Source organism: Sander vitreus, chromosome 1 (assembly GCF_031162955.1).
Source record: "Sander vitreus isolate 19-12246 chromosome 1, sanVit1, whole genome shotgun sequence".
Lineage (NCBI taxonomy): Eukaryota > Metazoa > Chordata > Actinopteri > Perciformes > Percidae > Sander > Sander vitreus.
This window is the reverse complement of record NC_135855.1, coordinates 21,618,886-21,640,401: the sequence shown is the minus strand read 5'-3', so window position 1 is coordinate 21,640,401 and position 21,516 is coordinate 21,618,886. Positions and strand designations below refer to the sequence as shown.

At 40.1% G+C, this 21,516-nt stretch overlaps 1 protein-coding gene across 1 annotated transcript in view; it reads left to right on the top strand.

Moving 5' to 3' along the window:
• The window catches only part of pde3b (phosphodiesterase 3B), a 42,427-nt gene that overhangs the window by 19,534 nt on the left and 1,377 nt on the right, over positions 1–21,516 (top strand). Inside the window, exons 2-14 of the mRNA XM_078247913.1 lie at positions 11,867–11,917; positions 12,735–12,983; positions 13,491–13,651; positions 15,370–15,470; positions 15,582–15,819; positions 15,928–16,019; positions 16,653–16,810; positions 17,087–17,221; positions 17,598–17,709; positions 17,929–18,042; positions 19,024–19,223; positions 20,863–21,066; positions 21,279–21,440. Of these exons, the coding sequence (XP_078104039.1) occupies positions 11,867–11,917; positions 12,735–12,983; positions 13,491–13,651; positions 15,370–15,470; positions 15,582–15,819; positions 15,928–16,019; positions 16,653–16,810; positions 17,087–17,221; positions 17,598–17,709; positions 17,929–18,042; positions 19,024–19,223; positions 20,863–21,066; positions 21,279–21,440 (1,977 nt within the window). The remainder of the gene's footprint in view (positions 1–11,866; positions 11,918–12,734; positions 12,984–13,490; positions 13,652–15,369; positions 15,471–15,581; positions 15,820–15,927; positions 16,020–16,652; positions 16,811–17,086; positions 17,222–17,597; positions 17,710–17,928; positions 18,043–19,023; positions 19,224–20,862; positions 21,067–21,278; positions 21,441–21,516) is intronic.

The window sequence follows — 21,516 nt, the reverse complement described above, 5'->3', positions numbered from 1 at the left end:
GGCTGCCTGGGCACAGTATCAACAGAAACATTGGCACTGAGCTCACCTTTGTCCCCTGGCATATCTTTCATAGTACTAACTTCAAACAGATGTTGGAAACCGAACTTTGGGCTGATATAGGTACTGTAGAGGAAAATACAGGTGTTAAGTAAAGGGAAACAAAACAGAGAGACTAGTCAGCGATGGTTACTTATTGTACCTTAATAAACAGTTGCTTAAATGTTATTTTATGACACAAAGCCCTCATCAGGCTCTGATTGTACTCTCTGTGCGTCACAAGGTCAATGGTCCTTTTAATAATTACTTGTGTTAACACTGGGTGGACCTGGAATATTTATATGAACCTGCAGATCAGCAAATCAATGTCAGCAGAAAGGTCTTTGAGTAAATACTATTCAGAATATTTACACTTTGGCTCTCTGCCACCACTCTCCAAAGGTCATACATGCCTATATTCTTGCCAATCTTTTGTGATAGCAATGAATTGCTGTGTTCCAGCTCAACAGAAAATCTAAGCTCAGATAATATGTAACCTGCATACATAGCCTGCACTGCAGACTGCTATTTATAGGCTCATGATTTACTGAATGGTTTCCAGTAAATGTGGGGCTAAAGTCATGCATGGATTAAATTCCTTTTATCTGGAATATGTTTTGATGTGTAAAATTGTCATCCTAAGATTTTCTCCTTTGACTTGATTTGAGGATCATCTTAAGGCCAGTCTTTTTGCAGTCACCAACTTGAATTGTTTTAAGTCTGTTCGTTATGAGAAACGTTTTATGCTGCTGTCTTGGCCAGGACTCGGAATAGTCCCGGTAGAATAAATTTATTGTTTGAATCACTTTTAAAAAGCTAAACTCTGTTAATGAATACATTTTTTAAATGTGTGTGCAGTGAAGAATGTATTGTGCAACAAGTCTTCTATGAACAGTTAAGTAAATACCTAGAGCGTATCTAACCTGCAGTTTAGCTCTGTAAGTGAATATAAGGGACACAGTTTCAAACACCATGTCCAAACAAATCCTTAGTAACTGTGACCTATCTTCTAGCAGTTTTATAAGATTATATTTTTCAGATTTTCTGTCATTTATGATTTACTAGATATAGCACACAGGGGAATTAGTTTGAAAAGGAAAAGATGAATGGTGTCGGTCAGATTCAAATACAACTTCATCTGTTTTTCTTTTTATGGTTTTGTCAGACTTAAACACTGCACGTAGTGTGTAGGCTGTATTTTGGCAGCATTGGCTTAATGAGTTTGGGTGTTGAGTACAATCAAAACGTTACGGACCGTTTGAGCATGAAAAATACCGTTTTGGGGAAGAAGTTTATCATTGACGTACTAGGGTTGACCATATTCAGATTGTGGCAATATGCATTGACTCATACAGACTAAGTCTCGTTCTCACTACAAAACAACTTGTCATTCATCTCTTTATCTAACAATAAACTGAAAAAGAAAGGAAAAAGTATTTCTTTAATTTTTACTATTATAATATTGCTGTATAATTCTGTAATGGCATTTATATTTTCTTTAAAACAAATATGACTAGTAAAAGAAAATGTATGGAAACAAACAGAATAACTGATATAAATAATAAACAATTTTTTTTTTTTACTGTCAATAACAAAGATTTTTAGATCATTATATGCAAACTACATTTAAAAAAAAAATATATATATATATATATAATTTTTTTTATTTTAGTAAATTTTTTAATTAAAATATAGGCAAGAATTCAAAACCATATTATAAAATCGGGCATGTTTTACATTCAAGGCAAAGCTTTAGTTGTATTATTTAACAAAATGAAATAATTTACTTTTAAAATAAATAATATTTCAATAAAAAATGAATGTATCTATGAAGCATTTTTTTTGTATTTTCACTTGGTTGCGCTTGACATTTTATCTGCTATTTTTGTGGCTTCTCCTCAACATGAAGCATGGCAGACACCAAGCAGTTACTGCCTCACTTCCTTAGAAAATGGGGACTGAGAACTTCTTAAAGTGGGGGTTTTCTTCTCTGAGCGCTTTTATCAATTTTATATCCAAATCCAAATGAACATTGTAAGCTTTGACGAAATGGTTTGACAAAAATATTTTTCTTGGCTGTTTTCTTGTCAGTAATGTCTATTTAAATCAGCCTGTGTAACTTATGCTGAACAGTGCCACTGTAGCCATGTGGCAATAACAGAATAGTGCTATATGGTTGCACAAGTGAGACATAAAATGAACTAACTGACTCAGTAATGTCCATTACACAACAATGTATCTAAAGTTTGCTAACATTAGCTACTATAAACTCATGGTTATATATATATATATATATATATATCTATAATATTTTCTTTCCTGCATTTCTTTCTGGAGGATGCTAAAGTGATCCCAGGTCAAATGAGGTGCAGTAAATCAGACAATGTGGAAGATCTGCTGGGACCCTTAAGTATCTCCCGAGGCTTTCTCTTGAAACGAGGACACACCTGCAGCCTAAGAGCAGCCTGAGGGATGTCTCGTCTTGCCTTCCTTTCCTGACCCTCCAAATGTTTTCACCAGGGCCTCCTCAAACTCATCCCACACCCATGCTTTCACTTCTGCAAATTACTGTATAGGGAATGCATCCTTTTAGGACTCTATGCCTGTTTCATCTTTAATGTGTCTCCACCATGATGGACACCAACTATGATGGCCATATTGTATGTCTGATAAAAACCACACCACTTCCATGTCCCTTGGACTTGTCCAGTTCTGTGGCCTTGGCGAAATGACAATATTGGGAAGGAGCACCATCAAACAAAGAATTTGTCCTGCTACTGCTAAAATGGCTCATATTGCAAAGGCGCAACTCATTCACTCCGTTCTTCTGTCAGCCTTGTTCTGGTCCATCTGCAGTTTTCTGGGAAAAAATCACAACAGCCAGGAAGCAGACCGCAACTGCTATCTTCTCTGCTTCAAAGGAATTAGTGGGTGTGTGTCTATAGGCTGGGTGCTGTACGTCGCCTGACTCGTGTAAACAAAACGCCATCGTAAAACCACATGATATGCACCTGAAATAGAGGATGAGAGGACTGTGTAGGGCACTCATTCTGCTGCGACGAACTCAGAACTTTGCTGACGTAAACCGGACAGGCTTGGTTGTTGAATTCGTTGTAGTGGATTAACTGTCTGGAGAGAGACTATGGGAGGTTTAGGAAAGTTGTTTCACTCTAAAGGCTCTGACACACCAACCCGACGACCGACCGTCGGCAGAAAAGGTAGTCGGACTGATCAGTCTCCCTGAGTTGGTCAAAAAAGTGCCTTGGAACACACCGAAGCAACGCCGACTTGAGCGTACGTTCTGCGCGTGCGCGAGACATAATACGTCTCCATAAGAGCAGGCGGCGTTAATCTGTATTTTTGCCCAAAAAATGAAAACCGGCAGCTGACACAGCTGACTGACGTGTGTCTGGCTTCTCCCGAATTTCAAAACGAATTTCATAATGGCGGCTCGTTCGGAATACGATCTCGTATTTTACGGAAATAGTTCAACGAACCGTGTTTCTGAAAACATTTTAAGCGAGAAATAGGCCATGCAGTTGCCGAATCTGTCTTCATTTCAGATCAACAAAGGTCAGTGTCAAAGATTTTCGTCAGATTTTGAGAGGCGTTCGTCACGCTCATCCCGCTCGTCATTTCCGGTAATTGGTCATTGAGTCTGACTACCCACTGGCCGATCCAACAAGTCAAATCGGCGGCTCCTCTGACTGACGACGGCACGGAACACACCAAACAGACTCGGGTCACCGACCTCGCCACACTGTCCGACGGCCGATAATCGGGTTGGTGTGACAGCGCCTTAAGTTGTACTGTGACAAAGGTCAGGTCATGAGCTCGAGGTGGGTGTGTCTACTTTATGGATGAATGCATGTAGATGTACAGTTTCCTTACTGTATTACAAGATAGCAATCATACATTAGTTGTTTAGTTTACAGATGATAATAAGCATACCGCCCCTATCTAATGTGACATAATGCTGAGGTGTGAAGAGGAAAAAAAATTGTTTACACAAAATGAGTTATGTGTAATAGTGCCTCAGAGCAATCCTGTAATATGATGAAAACTTACTGAAACTATATTTTTAGGTATGCAACTTTCTGGTTGATTTTAATGAAAAATTGGTATGGCACATGTGTGTGCCACATGAATAGATCAGTAAGGACACTAAAGCCCCTTTTCGACCGCAGAAACTTTCCCCAGGGACTAGGATCCTTTTGAGGAACTTATTGCTTTTCGACCACAGGGACCAGGGTCTAAATTAAATTCCGGCGTGGACATTTCACCCCACAAAAATGACCTACTCTGGGTAGTACTTTCTGAAAGGTACTTTTGGGTTGATGTTGGCAGGTATAACCGCCGCGACTGCTTCAACTTGTGTTGATTGCGATTTCAAAATGTTTTCTTTCTTTGACCACATTAAAAGTAAAGTCAGGCTTTGTTGTCAGCTTCTCGACTCATTTTAAAAAAGACAGAGAGAGAGAGAGAGATGGTGCTGTAAATAAGGAAGCCAGCGAATGAGAGAAACAAAACCTTATTTTCTGATTGTTTCATGGCTTACGTTCTAAAGCACAAATAAATAACCATCAAACACTCTTTTTTTTTTTTTTTTTTTTTACAGATGATTTACTGTGGAGACACGCAGCTGTAAATGTTACTTGGTTTTTAAAGAAAACATGGCAGCCATACTGAACTGAATTACATTAGCCGCGAAGCACCATGAAGCGGAGCTATTGTTATTTCTGCGCCCATGTTATCCAGCCCCACCGGCTGCGATCAGGTCATGAAAATTTGCAGAATTTAGGTGACTGTTTTTGCTTGGGGTGGAGATGTGTTAACAATATGAGTTTTATTTATTTATTTATTTTAATTTGTTTGCAGATTTCTGCGACCGCAGATTCCGTGTGGCCCTGCTAATTAGCCAGGTCTTTAGACCGTGGTGGAAACACAGATAACAATGGGCTGACGGATCCTTTTTAGTTTGTTAAAAAGTTGTTTGTGAGTTGTTAGATGGGTGTTTCTAAAACGTAATCCAAATTATACAAAAAAAAAATACCTGGAGCCAAAAATGTTTAAGTTACACCAGCGTTCCCTCTGTGCTGGTGTCGTGTGACATTAACTTAGTGTTACTACATTGTTATTCTTTTGTAGGACATGGGAACATGGTGCCAAGTTACCTAATGCCATAGAGATACTGCACACTGGTTGGATAGTTGCCTGGCTGGTAACCTGTACTACTTTTTGCTTTAGATCACCTTATCTTATAGTATCACATGTCATGTTATACTTGTATCAGGTAAAGAAAGCCTGTATGGATTAATCTTCAGAACTACCTTTAAACTGAATTACATTAGGCTTTATGTAAAATTTAGGACAGAAGACAAACGGGCATCATTGTTCAGTTTAATAATAATTTTACAATTTTAACACCCTTGGTTGAACGTGAACTAAACCCCAACATGTGCCTTTGTTGGACAGGTAGAAAATAACAAAACTCCCTTTCGAGATCTTCAAACTTTATCTTACTAGAGGCAAACATCACACAGCATGTAAAACACTGTGTACATTCTTTTCTTAAGTGTTAGTGTTTCCTGTTAAACGTATTACTTCAAGAAACGTCAAACTTCAGTATTCGATACCTGCTGTTTGCTACCATTCTCCACCATCTCTCGCTTTCCTAAGATTAACATTTCTCTACATCCACTGTTTTCTTTACGCCAGCATGCTGTGTCTCCTTTTGATTGTTCCCTGTACATTTTTCAGTGAAAATTCTGTGGTGACATACCCAGAAGAAGCGTCGGCCATAAATGTTTGTTTACTTGTAGAGCAGAGGATGTAGCGTGTAGTGGGCAGAGGAATAGTGGCCAATAGTGGATTTGCTTTGCTGTTCATTTCTGTCTGTCGTGAGATAAAGTTTCGCAGAACTATTTTGACAACCAGACTAACGAGACGCTTTGGATGATTGGAATTTATAAACAATTTCTAGGATGCCATTTCATTGTTTGTGTTTGTTTTCTTAATTCACTGGGTTGGTGCCAAATGGGACAAACGCCACTTAGTGTACAAAGAAACATATCTTGTCATACTTAAAAGACTCCAAATGACACTAATAAACGCTGGGTTTTGCAGGGCAGATGCTGCACAACACCAGTCCAGTGAAGTGGTAGATGAGTGTGAAAGAGAGGGATGACATTTTGCACAAGCTCCTTTCCCTAGTCAAAGAATGTTCCATGGTCCTGCCAGGTTGCCCTGACAACACTGGTGACAGCCATAGGCGGACTAGCCATCTGGAGTACCATGAGTTTTCCCTTTGGCCCTGTTGACCTGTAGGCTGGTGGTGAGCCAAGCACCACAGATGCAAAAAGATTTTTTACAAGTCTTTGGTCCTGTGGATTGTCTTTCCAGGTACACTGGGAGGAATACTTTATCTCGTCAAACCTTTCACAGACAACAACTTTGTCACTTGATCTACCCACTTTGTAAAGCAACTGACCCAAAGTGTCATGCTAGCTATGTTTTAAGTAGTCTAATATAATTTAGTGAAACTAAAGTTACCAAAAATCTGTCCATTGGGCTTTGAGATTTAAACATAGAATATTATCAATTATAAAAAAAAAAAGATAAATTACAAATGTGTCAGTTGCTACATTTGTTTTTTTGTCAAGATACATGTTTTAAACCTAGATGAATCCTACAACAATTGATCAAATGAACGTAATCTTAAGAAATTCTATGAAGATAATCTTTCAATACATTATAACTATGCAGAGATAAGTGCTAATAGCGTCAACATGGCTTTTGAATTGACTGATAAAAGATGCACAGCACAGAAAAATCTTCTTGAGAGTCTAGCACTGTAATCATTTTTCTATCTACACTTTGCTAGACATCATGCCAAAAAGTGGCTAGAAATAAGTCCTTGTTGCATATTAAGCACTATTTTATAAAGGGCAATGGCTACAAACCCAAGAACACAATTGCTTGTTGTTTAAGTTGAGCTCCAGTAATGCTACTGAATATCAAAGATCAGCATGTTGGACACTGCTTGTGGGTTTAGAAACACACGTTGGCCCAAAATCTCGCACCTTTTCGTTGTGCACCCTGTCCTTGTTCACACTTGGTATATTTTGCAGAGTATCTTTGTTAAAGCCTCCTTGTCGCTTGAAATATATCTTAACCACTTCCATATAATTGAAGTTGTTAAACCTGGTTTGGTCAGTAACTTCCTCATCTTTATTACGGGGTTAACGTAAGTTCACTGTTGCACTTGTTTTCTTTCTCCATGAGCATTTAGTGTTTATCATTATCTGTGAGGAGATTGTTGTCAGATTAACTGGATTATGAAGCACACACATTGAAAGCCATATTAAAAATAGATATCTATCATTGTTAACTAAACATCATTTTTATAGTAATAGTTTCATCGCGTCTCATGTTTTTTTTTCCTTCCAAATTCTTAAAACTCTTTACTGAGACTGTTGAATTTAATGCTATGTTAATATTTAACACAAAATGCATTTTGTAGCTAAAAGAAAATGTAGCATCTCCAGTATATATTATAGTATATTTGCAAAATATGTTCTTATATGGGTCGGTTTTGTGTGTGTTTGAGTGTAGGAAACATCTTTGCAGTGAGTCAGTCTGGGTCAAAAGTTCAGAGACTGTTTTTTTAATCGCAGTCTGCTCCTTCCTTTAGTTGCCTCAGCTGCTGGCCTACAGTCAGCTAACCTGCCAGAGCTTTGGCACTGTGCTACAGGCTAGCCATATCTTGGCAGTTCAAGCTATGTCTGACCAATGGGGCGCGCGCACACACACACACACACACACACACACACACACACACACACACACACACTCTCTCTCTCTCTCTCTCTCTCTCTCTCTCTCTCTCTCTCTCTCTCTCTCTCTCTCTCTCTCTCTCTCTCTCTCTCTCTCTCACACATCTGGTTAGCTCTCTTTGCTGAACAGGCTTAAAAGAATCAACCCAGCCTGTGCTTTCTTTTCCCCTCCCCGTATCATCTTTTCTTCCTGTGTGTGTCTTGACAACCAGAGCCCAGTCCTCATTATCGCCGTGTGCAGACGGCTGCTGACGCTGTTTGTGTCGCCGCAGACTGACGTCAGCAGTGCCCTGCTTCTCTCCATACAAATGCCTTCCTGCCATTGATACCTTTTCTCTGTCCCCCACACTCTTATTAGCGTGTTTTTATCAGTTCTAGCACCTCTCACACCACAGAGCCTAGCTAATATGACACGCAGGTGTAACAACTGCCCGTCTAATAGCTTGCACAGGTTTATTGACTCCAGTTAGGAAATATTTACTACTTGTGTTAAATGTTAAATAACTGTGTGTGCTTGTGAAGTGATATTTTGATGTGTACTTTATTTTTGTTATGTGCATTTGAGTGCATGTTTGATTGTGTGTGTTTTCGCTGTGTGGGTCTCTCCCTGTTTGCTTAAAATCTATGTATTCATGCAGGTGTGCATAATTATAGTGCAGTTATTTCCCTTTTGTAAATACCGACACCATAAATAATCTTCATCCACATGTAGGTGTGCACACAGGGTTACACAGAATGGCAGCTACACTGGATATGGCCAATTGTACGAGTCTAACAAGCCCTGTCTGTGCCTGTGTGTTGAAAATATAAACTTAAAAAGTAGTGAAATATATGAGCAGTAGAGGTCAAATTGAAAAGGTAGGCAGTCTGACATTCTTGCAGACATGACACATATCTATAATTAGCAGTTGCACAAATGTCCCCACAAAATCAAACTATTTACATGTCTCCTTTTTAATACTAGTAGTTTTGGTTTAAAGCATGATTTATTATTATATTACTGATATATATTGTTTCTTCCTTTATTAGCGTCCGTAACCCCTAGAGCTAATGTTGGAAAAGGTACCTCAGTAAAAGTACACAATACCACAATGTAAAACTACTCCATTACAAGTAAAACATCATGCAAGCAAAACGTAAGTAGAAGTAGGGGCAAAATATACTATTATTATGATTATGAATATTAATTATAATAATATATTAGAATATTATTTCAAATAGATTAATGTGTGTGTGTATATATACATACACGTAACTGAGTAGAAGTATAAATAAGTACAAAATAAATAATCAATGTAATAGATAAAACAAAAAATAATAATAAATAAATTGCGTGAGTGTCTCAAGTGTCAGCAGCTGAGCCTGAGTTGTGTGTCTCAATCTCTGCGTCTGCCCTCATGTCATGTTTTCATAACAACCCTAAAGAAAATATCTCCTGTTCAAGATTTTAATCTCATCACTTGCAGAAGGCCCTCACTGTAAATAAGCTATTGCTTGGCACATAGTCTCGCATTGTCAGACCTTCCTCCACAGCGCTGCGGGGGAAGGTGTGGCTAGTCCTCACAACAATACAGGATAGGAGAAAAACATGCTCTGGTTTTATTGGCATTTCTTTAAACCAACCACAATCTTGTTGTGCGGCGCTAAGCGCAGGTACGGTGCCTCGAGAAGGAACTTGTTTTGGTAGAACATGTGTACGTAGGGAGGCGAGCTCTGGAATTAAAATGGCTGTCGAGTGTTTGATTTTTACTCAAAAAAAAAGATAAATATAATTTGATTGTCGCTTCTAGCTCGGAGCATGTTTTCCGAATCGACTGGAGTTTAGAATGCCAACACAAAGAAAGCGGAAGGTGAGGGACATCCGGGCGAAAATCAGGGACATTCAGCGGAATCTCCAGCGGCACCGGAACTATCCCGTAAATAAAACGTCGTCAGTATAGACTACTTGGCACATAATGTAATGGTGGTAATAGCCCCCATTCAGCCAGCTTTTCCTGTTTCTGTGCCATGTAAGAGGCCGGAGAAGACATCCATGTTTTTGTGCATTGTGCACAGATTATGCATAGGCATACTGTAATGGTGAGGTGTAGACAGACTGTATGATACTACGCTATATTGTGTGACACACTAAAGACTTTTGAGTGTGTCTCTGTGTACTGCGCTTACGGTCGAAAGGGTCAGTAGAAAATGGAACAAAACATCTTTAGTTGAGGTAAATGAAGGCCAAGCGTACATCATATTTAGTTGTCTCTTTCCTTTTTTTCTGTTCTTTTTATCTCTGTGTATAGGTCTCTGTCCTTAACTCACCATCCCATCCTTAATGACATCCTCTCGTTCAGCTTTTACCCATCTACCTCTCCGTTTCAGCCCTTCTGCTTCTCTCCATAAACAAGCAGAAGGCCAACAACTCTGTCCTCCGGCCGTCTCCCGCCATCCTGTTGCCATGGTGTATGGAGCATTGTTTGTTGGCCTCTATGTCGGGTTGCCATGGCAGGGCTTATTTGCCATATTACATGTTTGGCAGCATTGTACAAATGCTGATGACAAACACCCAACATCCCACTTTGATCAATGAAACTGATTAGAGGAGATGGGATGGAGCCACTGATTCATTTAACAACCTTAGTTATAGCTTTAATTCATTGTATGCATCACGTGCAGAAAAGTAAAACATGTCTGTATAATATCGTTACTATTACAGAAAGCTGGAAAGAAAACCTAGTATACAAATGTTTTTCTTACATTAAAAACCTGGCGTTAAAGCATTTACAAACTGGCATATGTTCTTTTTGTAATCACACAATGTAGAAAAGTAGTGAAAGAGTGCACATTACATTTTAACTATAAAAATGTGATTTTTTTTTTTTTTCCATTCTTGACAATGCTGAAAGGTTTAATCCAGAATAAAATCTTTTCACATTTTTAATGTGATATGATGTGCTTTGATTGTTCCTGATAATATGACGACTGGCTGAGATGGTAAAAAGAAGGATATGTTAGGGGGTGTGTGTGTGTGTGTGTGTGTGTGTGTGTGTGTGTGTGTGTGTGTTTAGTGTTTTAGTGCATTAGGTTGAGGTTCTTTGTGTTTGTGGAGGTGTTTCACAAAATGAGGCTTAATCCTCTTGTCTCTGTCCCCCTTGTGGTGCTGGGTGAGACTGCATGCTGGCTTTTTAAAATAAATGTATATACTGCCTGGAGTTTACATAGCGAACGGCTATATTTCTACCCATTAAAACATGAAGTAGACCTAAAATAGGTGTGTGTGGGGGGGGGGGGGGGTTGTCGCTGCATGACAGGTTGGACTAGGATTCATCATAAATAGTTGACTTTATGTTTTCAATTGTTATGCTGTCAAAAGTGAAGTGAAGATTTCAGTGCTTTCACTTAAATGTGCATGGCTGACAAAATGAAATGCATGCAGGAAAATCAGTAAATGTGCAAAAGTATAATTTGACTGTACAAACCTAGTTAAATGCTATCTAGGATTAGATTATTTCAGGTCCATCAATTTAGTGTTACACAACCTGCAACAACTTTGACTGTAAACCGCTGAGAGACGGAGCTCCTGTTTGGTTACCAACAGATTGACGTAGTTGGAGCCAGATAAGATCTCATAGCTCCATTGTAGACGCACTGTGGTGGTTTAGTGGTTTGCTTTTCTTTTTTTGCTTTTAGTGAAAGGCTTCAGTCTGCTGTCGCTAAGGCATTGTGCATTAGCATACCTGTACTAGAAAAGTGCGTCATGTGGTGCAGGAAATCCTCAATGTAAACTGTTACTACACTGTGTGTTTGGATGAATAGATGAGCAGAAGTTGTGTCGCTGAACTGCTAGTGCCTTTGCTGAAAAGTCATTAGGCCGTGTGCTAAAAGTGGAGCATAGGTCAACGCCTGTGCTCTTTCTATTGAAATACGATTTTATATTCACTGTTATGCACAAACATTATATGCAATGATTACATTTGACTGACAGTTTATGGGTCTCTTGTGTTTTTCAGATGATCTTGTGGGACTGGGATCTGAAACACTGGTACAAACCACAGTATCAGGTCAGTACTGTGTTTATGTCAGGAGTTTGAAGGTACATGTGCATGGTTCATCCAGGTAACACACAGATAATACATATCTATTTAGAGAGAGCGGCCTCTGTAGTCCAACAGTAGAAGCAGCCTATAAGTCACCTTTAGGACATTCAGTTCTCTTGCTGACATCTTTTGGTCAGGCAAAATACACATTGTGTAAAACCTGCCATACAATGGCCTTGGAATTGTTGGCATGCCACATTTTATCTTACTCTGACATTCTTTTTCTTGTTTGAACTATTTTCGTAATCTGTCAAAGAATTTAGCTCCCACAGACCAAAAATCATTATTTGTTCCTGTTAGACAGAGAGCCAAGCCAGCCAGGACATTTCCCCACCTGAAACCTGCCCTGAATAAAGCAAGCATTACACCTGTTGTGTTTTCTTACAATTTCACTTTAGATATTAGCATCGCACTACACTTCTCATATGGGCTCTAGACAGGTGTATTTTCCTCCCAATATACTGTAGTTGTTGTTACTGTTGTTGTTCCTACTGCAACACCGCTAGCCCAAGCATCCTTTTAAGTTAGTGCTATGAATCAGTAGGTTGTCATGCTGTCTGTTGTCCATATTACAGTACACTCCAGCAGGAGGCGGCGAGACAACACTGTTTCAAGCAAGCCATAAGCCAACATTTGGGATCTATTCTATCATATTTTAAAAACAACTTTACCACGAACATTTTGAAAACTACTTTTGTGTGTGCTGCACTGAAGTTGCCCTCCGACAGTGCATTTGCTGCCCTGTTCCCTAATCTGTGCGATGTATGTGCACATATGGCAGGGTGCAGTGAGTGGCAACGGCGTGGATCTTTCAGTCATCAACGAGGCCAGGAACCTGGTGTCGGACCTGCTGATGGACTCTTCTCTTTCACCACACACCATCTCAGGCCTGCGCAGCATCTCAAGCCTCATGGGGACATTTTCAGGCTCGTGCCGCCCCAGGGTCAACCCCTTCACCCCCTTCCCGGGTTTCTACCCCTGCGATGAGGTGGAGGACTCTGTAGAGAGGAGTGACAGGAAACCCATTAAGGTTGGTACAAGTATTACCACTGCACCAACCTAGTATGGATACATAAAGAGATGAGTAATTCCCATTCCAGTCAATTAAAAGTCCCAGAACTGAAGGGAGTCCTAGTATCTAAACTTAGGAACTAACTCAGACACTAAAAGTTCCTTCAGACACAGCAGTTTTAATCGTGTGAGAAACAATTTTAAAGCTGTGGAAAGTTATCAGAGCGACAGTCATTTTATCCTTCATCTTGATGGTCACAAGGTAGATTGTAAGGCAGAATTCTTGATTGGCCAAATGATGTATTGTGTTGCTCGATGACGTCGCATTGTGGCAAAAGTTGAGCCAGTTTAAACATATGGACCTTACAACCATGTGGTTGTTTTTTGCAGGTGCCTTCTAATGGCGTCATCGTTTTTCACAAATGCTCGCTAGCTTTTTTTAATGTGATAATGTTTAAGTATATGACCAGCGTCTTCAGTTTGTGTATAAAACATATATATACTGGAGACTTCCTTTCCCCATCAGGGTTTGAGCAGCAGAAACAGCCTCCCCACCCCTCAGCCCAGGCGCAGCTCCACCACCTCCTCCTCCTCCTCGTGCTCTGCACTCCCGCCTCTTGACCCTTCCTCTTTACGCTGGGAACGCAACAGTGGCAAGAGACCCCACCCGGACCTCAACCTGACCAGGTACCCACACAAATGCACTTTACCAACTTCCAGAAACACACACTGTCTTGAGAATTGCTTACAGACATCATCTAGGCTGTACTTTACCCTGAATCGGCCCAGTTTTGGAGCAGATTAATGGCTATTCTTGCAAGATCTGAATAATCTTCCTCTGGTTGCTCAGCAGCACCTGTGCACATTGATTTCACTGTTCAAGTTATGAATGAGCCTCAGTGAGTTCTAAATAAGCTATAAATCATCTTCATTATAAAAATAGAAATAGTGCACTTCACAGGAAACCAGGTCAACTGTGTATTTTACATCTGTATTGAGATAACCAGGTGAGAAATGTAGATCACATTTGGTTTTGAATAGAGAAGCCAGATTTGACAGTTAAAACTGTAAATATTGTATTCACGAGTTTACTTTTTTCTCAATTCCTTTACATCCCTCTTTGGTTTGTCGGTGTTTTAAGCCCCCAACGTCTCCTTCCAGGCAACGTGCCTGGAAGGCACTAGGATTAGGCAATGGTTAAGGTTAGGGTTAGGTGCCTTGAAGTCAACAGTTGCAGTGCTGCCTGGAATGAGACGTTGGGGGCTTAAAACACCATCGAGCCCCTCTTTGTCTCACTACACATCCATACCATGCTACAGTATAGCAAAGCTGCATCCTCACATCACTGAGTCTGACCAAACATTTTCCACTCATCACGTTGCCCCTATGCTTAGCTGTTACTTTTAATGCCAGAGCAGAACATTGGTTGTCCTACAAACATGTACTATATGTCTGATTTGATACAATTAATTATCAAGAAAAGCAAAGTTAATCTACCCTTTTGTAAACATGTCACCCAGTTATCGTTAGTCCTCGTCGCTGTCCATACCGCAGTAACTCCCTTTTCCTCACAGTTTATTGGTGAGAAAGTCATTTTCATATTTTGAATCATGAACAAAAAAGCAGCTGCTTGCAGGCTTGGTCTGCTGCCTTTGTTGTGGTTTGAAGCTGTATATGTGAAACTGAGAAGCGCAAAGTTAGCTTTCTCACCTACAAATCCTGCTTCATGCGACAGGCCAGACCCTGCTATCATCAGCTGAGAAACTAATGTAAATATTAAATACACGTAAAAAAATTATATTTAAGTACAGTATATATAAAACTGACTGTTCCTCTGAGTTTGCTTTATAGCAGCCTGTCACCCACAAACAAGAAACTGAGAGAAATTGTGTTCCATCACTTCCTTCCATTGTGTTTCTGCCGACAATAAAATGTACCTGTAAGCCCTGTGTGAGTTTCAGCTTGCACAGAGAAAACACAAGCAGGAGTTGTTAACACATCATAGAATAGTGTTGTCTCTTCTCTGAGTAAGAACTAAGAAACAGATCCGCATTTTACACAATCAAGGAATAAGTTTAAGTGGACTATAATATCGGTACCTCCTGTTTACATGCTTTGAGGGAAAATCAGGCATCTTTAGTTACTGTAAACAAATCCATTACACAGTGTTCAATTTACTCGAACATTAAACTTGCTGTGGACACCAGGGTGTAGTGTCTATATGTCTCCACGGGGTGGCAGGAGAGACTAGCTATGTTGGCGGTGAGCTTCTTAGAGTTTGAGGCACAACACCTGACAGTGAGATATCGAGTATAAGATGTCTTATTCCTTATCTTTGCAAAAACTATGCTTAATAAAAGTTGTATTTTAGAGCCAGTGTAGAATATATGTGTTTTGTGCTCCAGCTCAGGTCTGTCTAATGGGCCCAATCCAAATCTGCTCACCATTCCCAAGCAGAGATCTTCCTCTGTTACCCTCACCTATCATGCAGGGTCCAGGAGAGCAGGTGAGACTTAACCATACAACTTCCCAAAGACACTACATGTGGATTAATTGCTCATGTTTTGACTGAATCTCGTGCCTCTCTCTTTTCCTGTACTCCCTTTGTCCTCTCCAGGCGCATCTCCGAGCCTGAGTCCACTCACCTCACCAAGCCACGGTCCTCTCGCAGTAGGTGCAGGTTCTTCGTCGTCTCTCGTCACTCGATCGCCTGTGGAGTTCCCAGACACGGCTGACTTCCTGACAAAGCCAAGTGTCAATCTGAACCTGCACAAGCCCTTGGGCTACACCCTCAACTCACCTGATTTCCAGCAGGCCTTCCGTAGCTCCACCTTCCCTCCTCACCTGTGCACCAGGTGAGACCTGCAGTAATGAAGTGGCATGTTACTGTGTCTGTTATGTTAGTGCTTCTAACAAAAGATGTGCTGCAATTGGTCATTGCTGTGATACTGTGTCCTTTCTAGCTGTGGTCGTCAGATGCTCAAGGGCGTTTCCAGCGGAGATACAGGGGAATCCTATCAACCATTTGCCAGTGAGGCTCAACGCAGGCGCTCAGGTACATACAATTCAATTTAATGCACAGTGATGTGGTGGCAGACAGCCTTGACCAGTGCTACGGTGTTGGAGATTGAAAGAATAACTTCTGTAAGCAGTTTAGGGGGTTAACGCTGCCCTCTGCTGGACTCCAAATATAATGCAAGTTCGTGCACACAAATGCAGACAGAGGTGTGCACACGCACGAAAGAATGAGCATTGTATGTCTTGTCCCTGTGATATTCCAAGTAAGGGTTGTGTATATATAAACTTAAAATGTGTTGAATAGCTAGACCTACACATTGAAAATAAGCCTTGTTTTCTCAGTAGCTATCTACAATCACTATTAACCATCTTGACTGCATTAGACACTGTACGTTCCAGTAACCAGTATTAGGTTTCATTTTCTTACAGTACAGTTACCTGTTTCAAGGCAGGCCAGTTTTAAAATAAATAATCTATATATACTAGTGAAAAGCCCATTTAAATATGTGACTGCATTGTATTCATTAAAAATAAATTTCAAATTCAAACACACAAAGTAATGTGATAATGTAGAGCAAAAATGTAAAATAAATATGTTCATAGGTGTGTGTGTGTGTGTGTGCGTACGTGCGTGTTAAGGCTTTCCATTCACTGTGCTCTGTGTATGCAGCGGCTGAAGAGTTCCCAGGAGAGCCTCTGATCAGGGAGGAGAGCGTGGAGGCAGACGCGTCTGGGGACGGGAGTCCAGGCGTTGTAGGGAACCAGGGGCAGGCGGAGGAGGAGATGCAGAAGAGCTCGAGCACAGACCAACAGACTCAGGAATCAGAGGTGTGTGAATACAGGGCTGCTAGTTCCAATATGATTGTTTACTGAAGCACAGCACATGGAACAATTACTCCATTTGTCATGTTGTTTGTATTTTTCCTTCTCATAAGTATCAGCCGTAGTTTTGTTTCAGACAGTTAGCTCATACTTGTACGTAGACTTGCTTACAATGATTAAGTATATATGGATTCAGTTTTTTTTGTTCAGAACATTATGTGTCAATGAAAAAAGTACTTGTGCTAAAAGTGCTAATCTCTACAACATTTTGTGATTGCTCAGGGTGAGCAGGAGTTCAAAGTAGATCCTATGCTGGAGGACCATGAGGCTCTCATGGAGAGGATGAACACCTGGAACTTCCAGATCTTTGACCTGGTGGACCGAACAGGAGGGAAGAGCGGAAGGATACTCAGCTATGTTAGTACAACAAGCACAGACCAGTCATCTCCTGTAGCTGTAGTAGTATGTGTTTTAATTGGCCGGCCTGTCCACTCCTGATAAAGAAAAGCAAACCGTTCCATGAAGTTGGATATAATCATCATTGCAGCCTGCTAGCAGGACTTTTAGCCTTTTAGTTTAAATGTAACGTAAATATGCAACACTTAGATTATAATTTATACAAATTTCAGGGAGTTCAAATTACTTTTTTAGCTTAAAAATTACATTCAGCAGACAGTGAAATTCTTCTATGATAATGAAAGTCATGTTTAATGTTCTACTGAGTATCAGTGAGGGTGCTGGTTATCTTGTGTTCTGATTGCTGTTCCAGTAAAGCTGGCTTGTGTTTCCACAGGTGACATACACCCTTTTCCAGGATACATGTCTGTTTGAAATTTTCAAGATCCCTGTGAGGGAGTTCATGTCATACTTCTGTGCTCTGGAAAGTGGCTACAGGGACATTCCCTGTAAGTATCCCACTGTGTAGTGTTCAAGAAATTCAAAGACTCATATTTGGGGTTTGTTGATGTGTTATTCCAGGGTGTTCATATGTATAATTGCCATTGTGTGGCAAAGCTAAGACGCCGTTTTAGTTATCCATAAATGATGTAATTTTTCAATTGTGTGCTAGTGTACTGTACATGGTAAAATAGATTTATTTTAAATTTGAACTATTATGGTTACAGATCACAACAGGGTCCATGCTACTGATGTGCTCCATGCTGTCTGGTACCTGACCACTCGACCAATTCCCGGGTTCCAGCAGATTCACAGTGAGCATGTGACAGGAAGTGACACAGGTAGGGCTCATGAACTCAGTGGTCAAAGATTGTTGTTACAGTTTCTGAAACATGGGTTATAATGACACGTAGCTGCACAACAATCATTATTGGCTAAATGCATAATCGCATTATGTGATCTCTGATGTGTATTACAGATGTTAGCCAGTGTCGCACATTTTGAGTTGTTTGAGGGGCGTTCATCATTTAGTCTTGCATAAAAGCCTGCACACAGTAACCATTCTAAATGGACTTCTCTGATCTCCTGAATAAATAAAAACCTTCTAAATGTGGCTCGCAATTTAATCAGTTAAAGACATTTTGGTCTACCAATCCTAATGAGCATCTTGTGGGAGAATTTAGATTATTAGGTGGGTGAATGCGCATTGATAAGGAGTTATATCTGCAAAGTTAAACAACAGAAACAACCTATCCCCTTAAAACGATTAGTCTCTAGTTGTCATCTAGACAGCATACATACTGTATAGGTGTGAAACCTTTTAGATGTCTCAGGTCAAGCCAAAGTAATCTTACAAAGAAATGTCAGATTAGGTCAACAAATAAAGAAAAACATTTTAGTGTGCAGACTTTTTCTCTCTATTTCGCCACCCTCTGATGTCAGAAATACAGTAATTCTGACTCAGTTTTGTTTGTGGCTTTTAGGAGTTTTTTCTTTTATTGGGTGTGGCCTTTACTCTACCACGTCATACTCTACTTGATCTACTCTGCTAATGATATTTTAGCTCCATTAGAAATTACCCGAGGCTTATTCACTGACGTCGAACACTGAGGCTGCCAAAACAGCTGTCATTTGATAAGCGCGGACAGAGAGAAGGGGGATGAGAAAATGGCAGTTATATGAAAGTGAAAAGTAAGGTTTTGCTCAGTTGTGGAAAAGCCACAATTCTAACCGGATTTTACAATGGCAGTGTAGATCTACACTTTTTTTTTCCATCACTGTGACATTCATTGACAGCTATCTTGTCTGTCGTCATGTTTCAGATTCAGATAGTGGGATCTCTCCAGGCAGGATATCCTACGCCTCCTCCAAAAGCTCCTCAATTTCAGATGACAGCTATGGCTGCCTGGCCTGGAACATACCTGCCCTGGAGCTCATGGCCCTTTATGTAGCAGCTGCAATGCACGACTATGACCATCCCGGTCGCACAAATGCCTTTCTAGTAGCCACTAATGCACCTCAGGTAATTAAAGATCAAATAGGCATTTATTGGTACATGAAGGTGTTGTAGATTGAATTGACAAACTCATTTTATCTCATGGGACACATAAACACACTCGTGTTTACAGAAACAAAAGATCACCATCAGACTATGGGTTTATGCAAAATGACATTTCACCACAACTGTATATACACGAGCAACTGAAGGAGTGAGACTAACCTCCCCTAAGAGAATTCCTATGACCCCTGCCAGTCAGCATACAGTATATACCTAGTAAGTTGATGACACCACGAACATTGGTCCTGTACTTGTATACATCGGGACAATCCTGGACTGGATGTCTGGCACACAGTGTTAGATGTCATCGTAGCTTTTTTTCAAACTTGCGTCCTTCCTGCTAAAATTAAGCTACGTGAGTTTTTACGTCTTTCATTTGTGAATCTTCTCAAACTTGGTGACCAATTTGCTTGTCAGCACTTTTAAATTTTTTTTATTATACCTGTACATTACTGTACATATGTGTATTTGCACTATTATCACAGTTGTCCAAGCTTTACAAAGAAATACACAATATCCTCCATGGATAATCATTATTACATTACATGTCATTTAGCTGACGCTTTTTATCCAAAGCGACTTACAATTGCTATATATGTCAGAGGTCGCCACCCTCATCAAACATTTTGGATCCTGCATTTGCTGCAGTATCAGCATTTATCCCTTTGTCCGTACTTTCCTAAGTTAACCACTCCGTGGGGGGGGATATTATATGCAACAGGTTTGCAACTTGTTGAATTTGCGGAACTAGAAACATTCTTGAAATTATGTTTTGTCCTCATGCATTATGAGTATCCTACAGAAACCCTGCGTTTCCAGTTTTACAGTTAATCTTTAACTTCAAAGTCAACATTTTCCTTAGATGACTTTTCCTTACATACTATATAACGCAAAGCCAAGCTATGCATAGTATAATTTAAAAGTAGCCTTTTTTCGATGCAAGGTTTACAGATATATGAAAGGGCGATCATTATTTGAGGTCCCGAGATAAATTATAAGTTAAATTTATAATTATTATTAAATTATCCCTTTTTTTTTTTCCCAAACTGTGTCTCAAGGAGCGATCTTATATAATTAACTCCACACCACATGGCCATTTGTGCTCGCTCCCCGTCATGTAAATGAGGGGTGAAAAGGTTAACTGCATGTCCCAGTTTAAATATTGTATTTTCTCAACATGACCAGTGATAGCACCCCCGCTGTCTGTCTTTTTTTCAAGTCCCAGGAAAGTGGGTTACAAGAAAGGAGAGGGAACCCTGAACCCAACCTATTGATTGCTATTAATGTTGACAACCACCATGTCTGTTAAAAGTATCTTTTAAGCCTTTTGTGTTCTCTAATGTCCCCGTAACTGCTTTTAACCTGCTTCTCCCCACAGCCATACTTGCCCTTTGAGCCCGTTACATTTCTACTTTCATAACCAAATACCCTCATGTCCTTTTTTTATCTTATTTACTGAGTGCTATTTTTAAAGTTACACATATGCAGACATATTATGTAAGCAAAGGTATTATTGACATTTTAAAGGAAATTGTAGAAATCTTCTTAGCGTGCCATCTTTCCCCTCTCTCACCGCTTTGCTTTTCCCTCCTGTCCGGTGCAGGCGGTACTGTACAATGACAGGTCGGTGCTGGAGAACCACCACGCTGCGTCTGCCTGGAGCCTCTATCTGTCCCGGCCCGAGTTCAACTTCCTGGTCAACCTGGATCACGTAGAGTTCAAGCGTTTTCGCTTCCTCGTCATCGAGGCTATACTGGCCACAGACCTCAAGAAGCACTTTGACTTCCTGGCTGAGTTCAATGCCAAGGTCTGAGATGAAGAAATCTGAGTTGTATGATCAGAATAGATCATTATCTATTTTTTGATCCTTTAATTTCTGGCAAAATATTGATTGAAACATTAGGAGGATGGTACGTTAAAGTTTAGTTGAGCAGTTTGCAGCATAATGGATGCAGGAAAAATCCGTTGTCCAGTTGTAATAAGGCATCCATCTTTGTTTGTTTGCTTGTTTGTTAACAGGTGAATGATGTGAACAGTCCAGGAATTGATTGGACCAATGAGAACGACAGACTGCTGGTGTGTCAAGTGTGTATCAAGCTGGCAGATATCAATGGGCCGGCCAAAGTTCGTGACCTACACCTCAAGTGGACAGAAGGCATCGTCAATGAGTTTTATGAGCAGGTACAGACTGCATGATAATGCTGCGGAGTGTATTCAATTAACACAAACATTTAATTATATCTTAATCCTTCATATT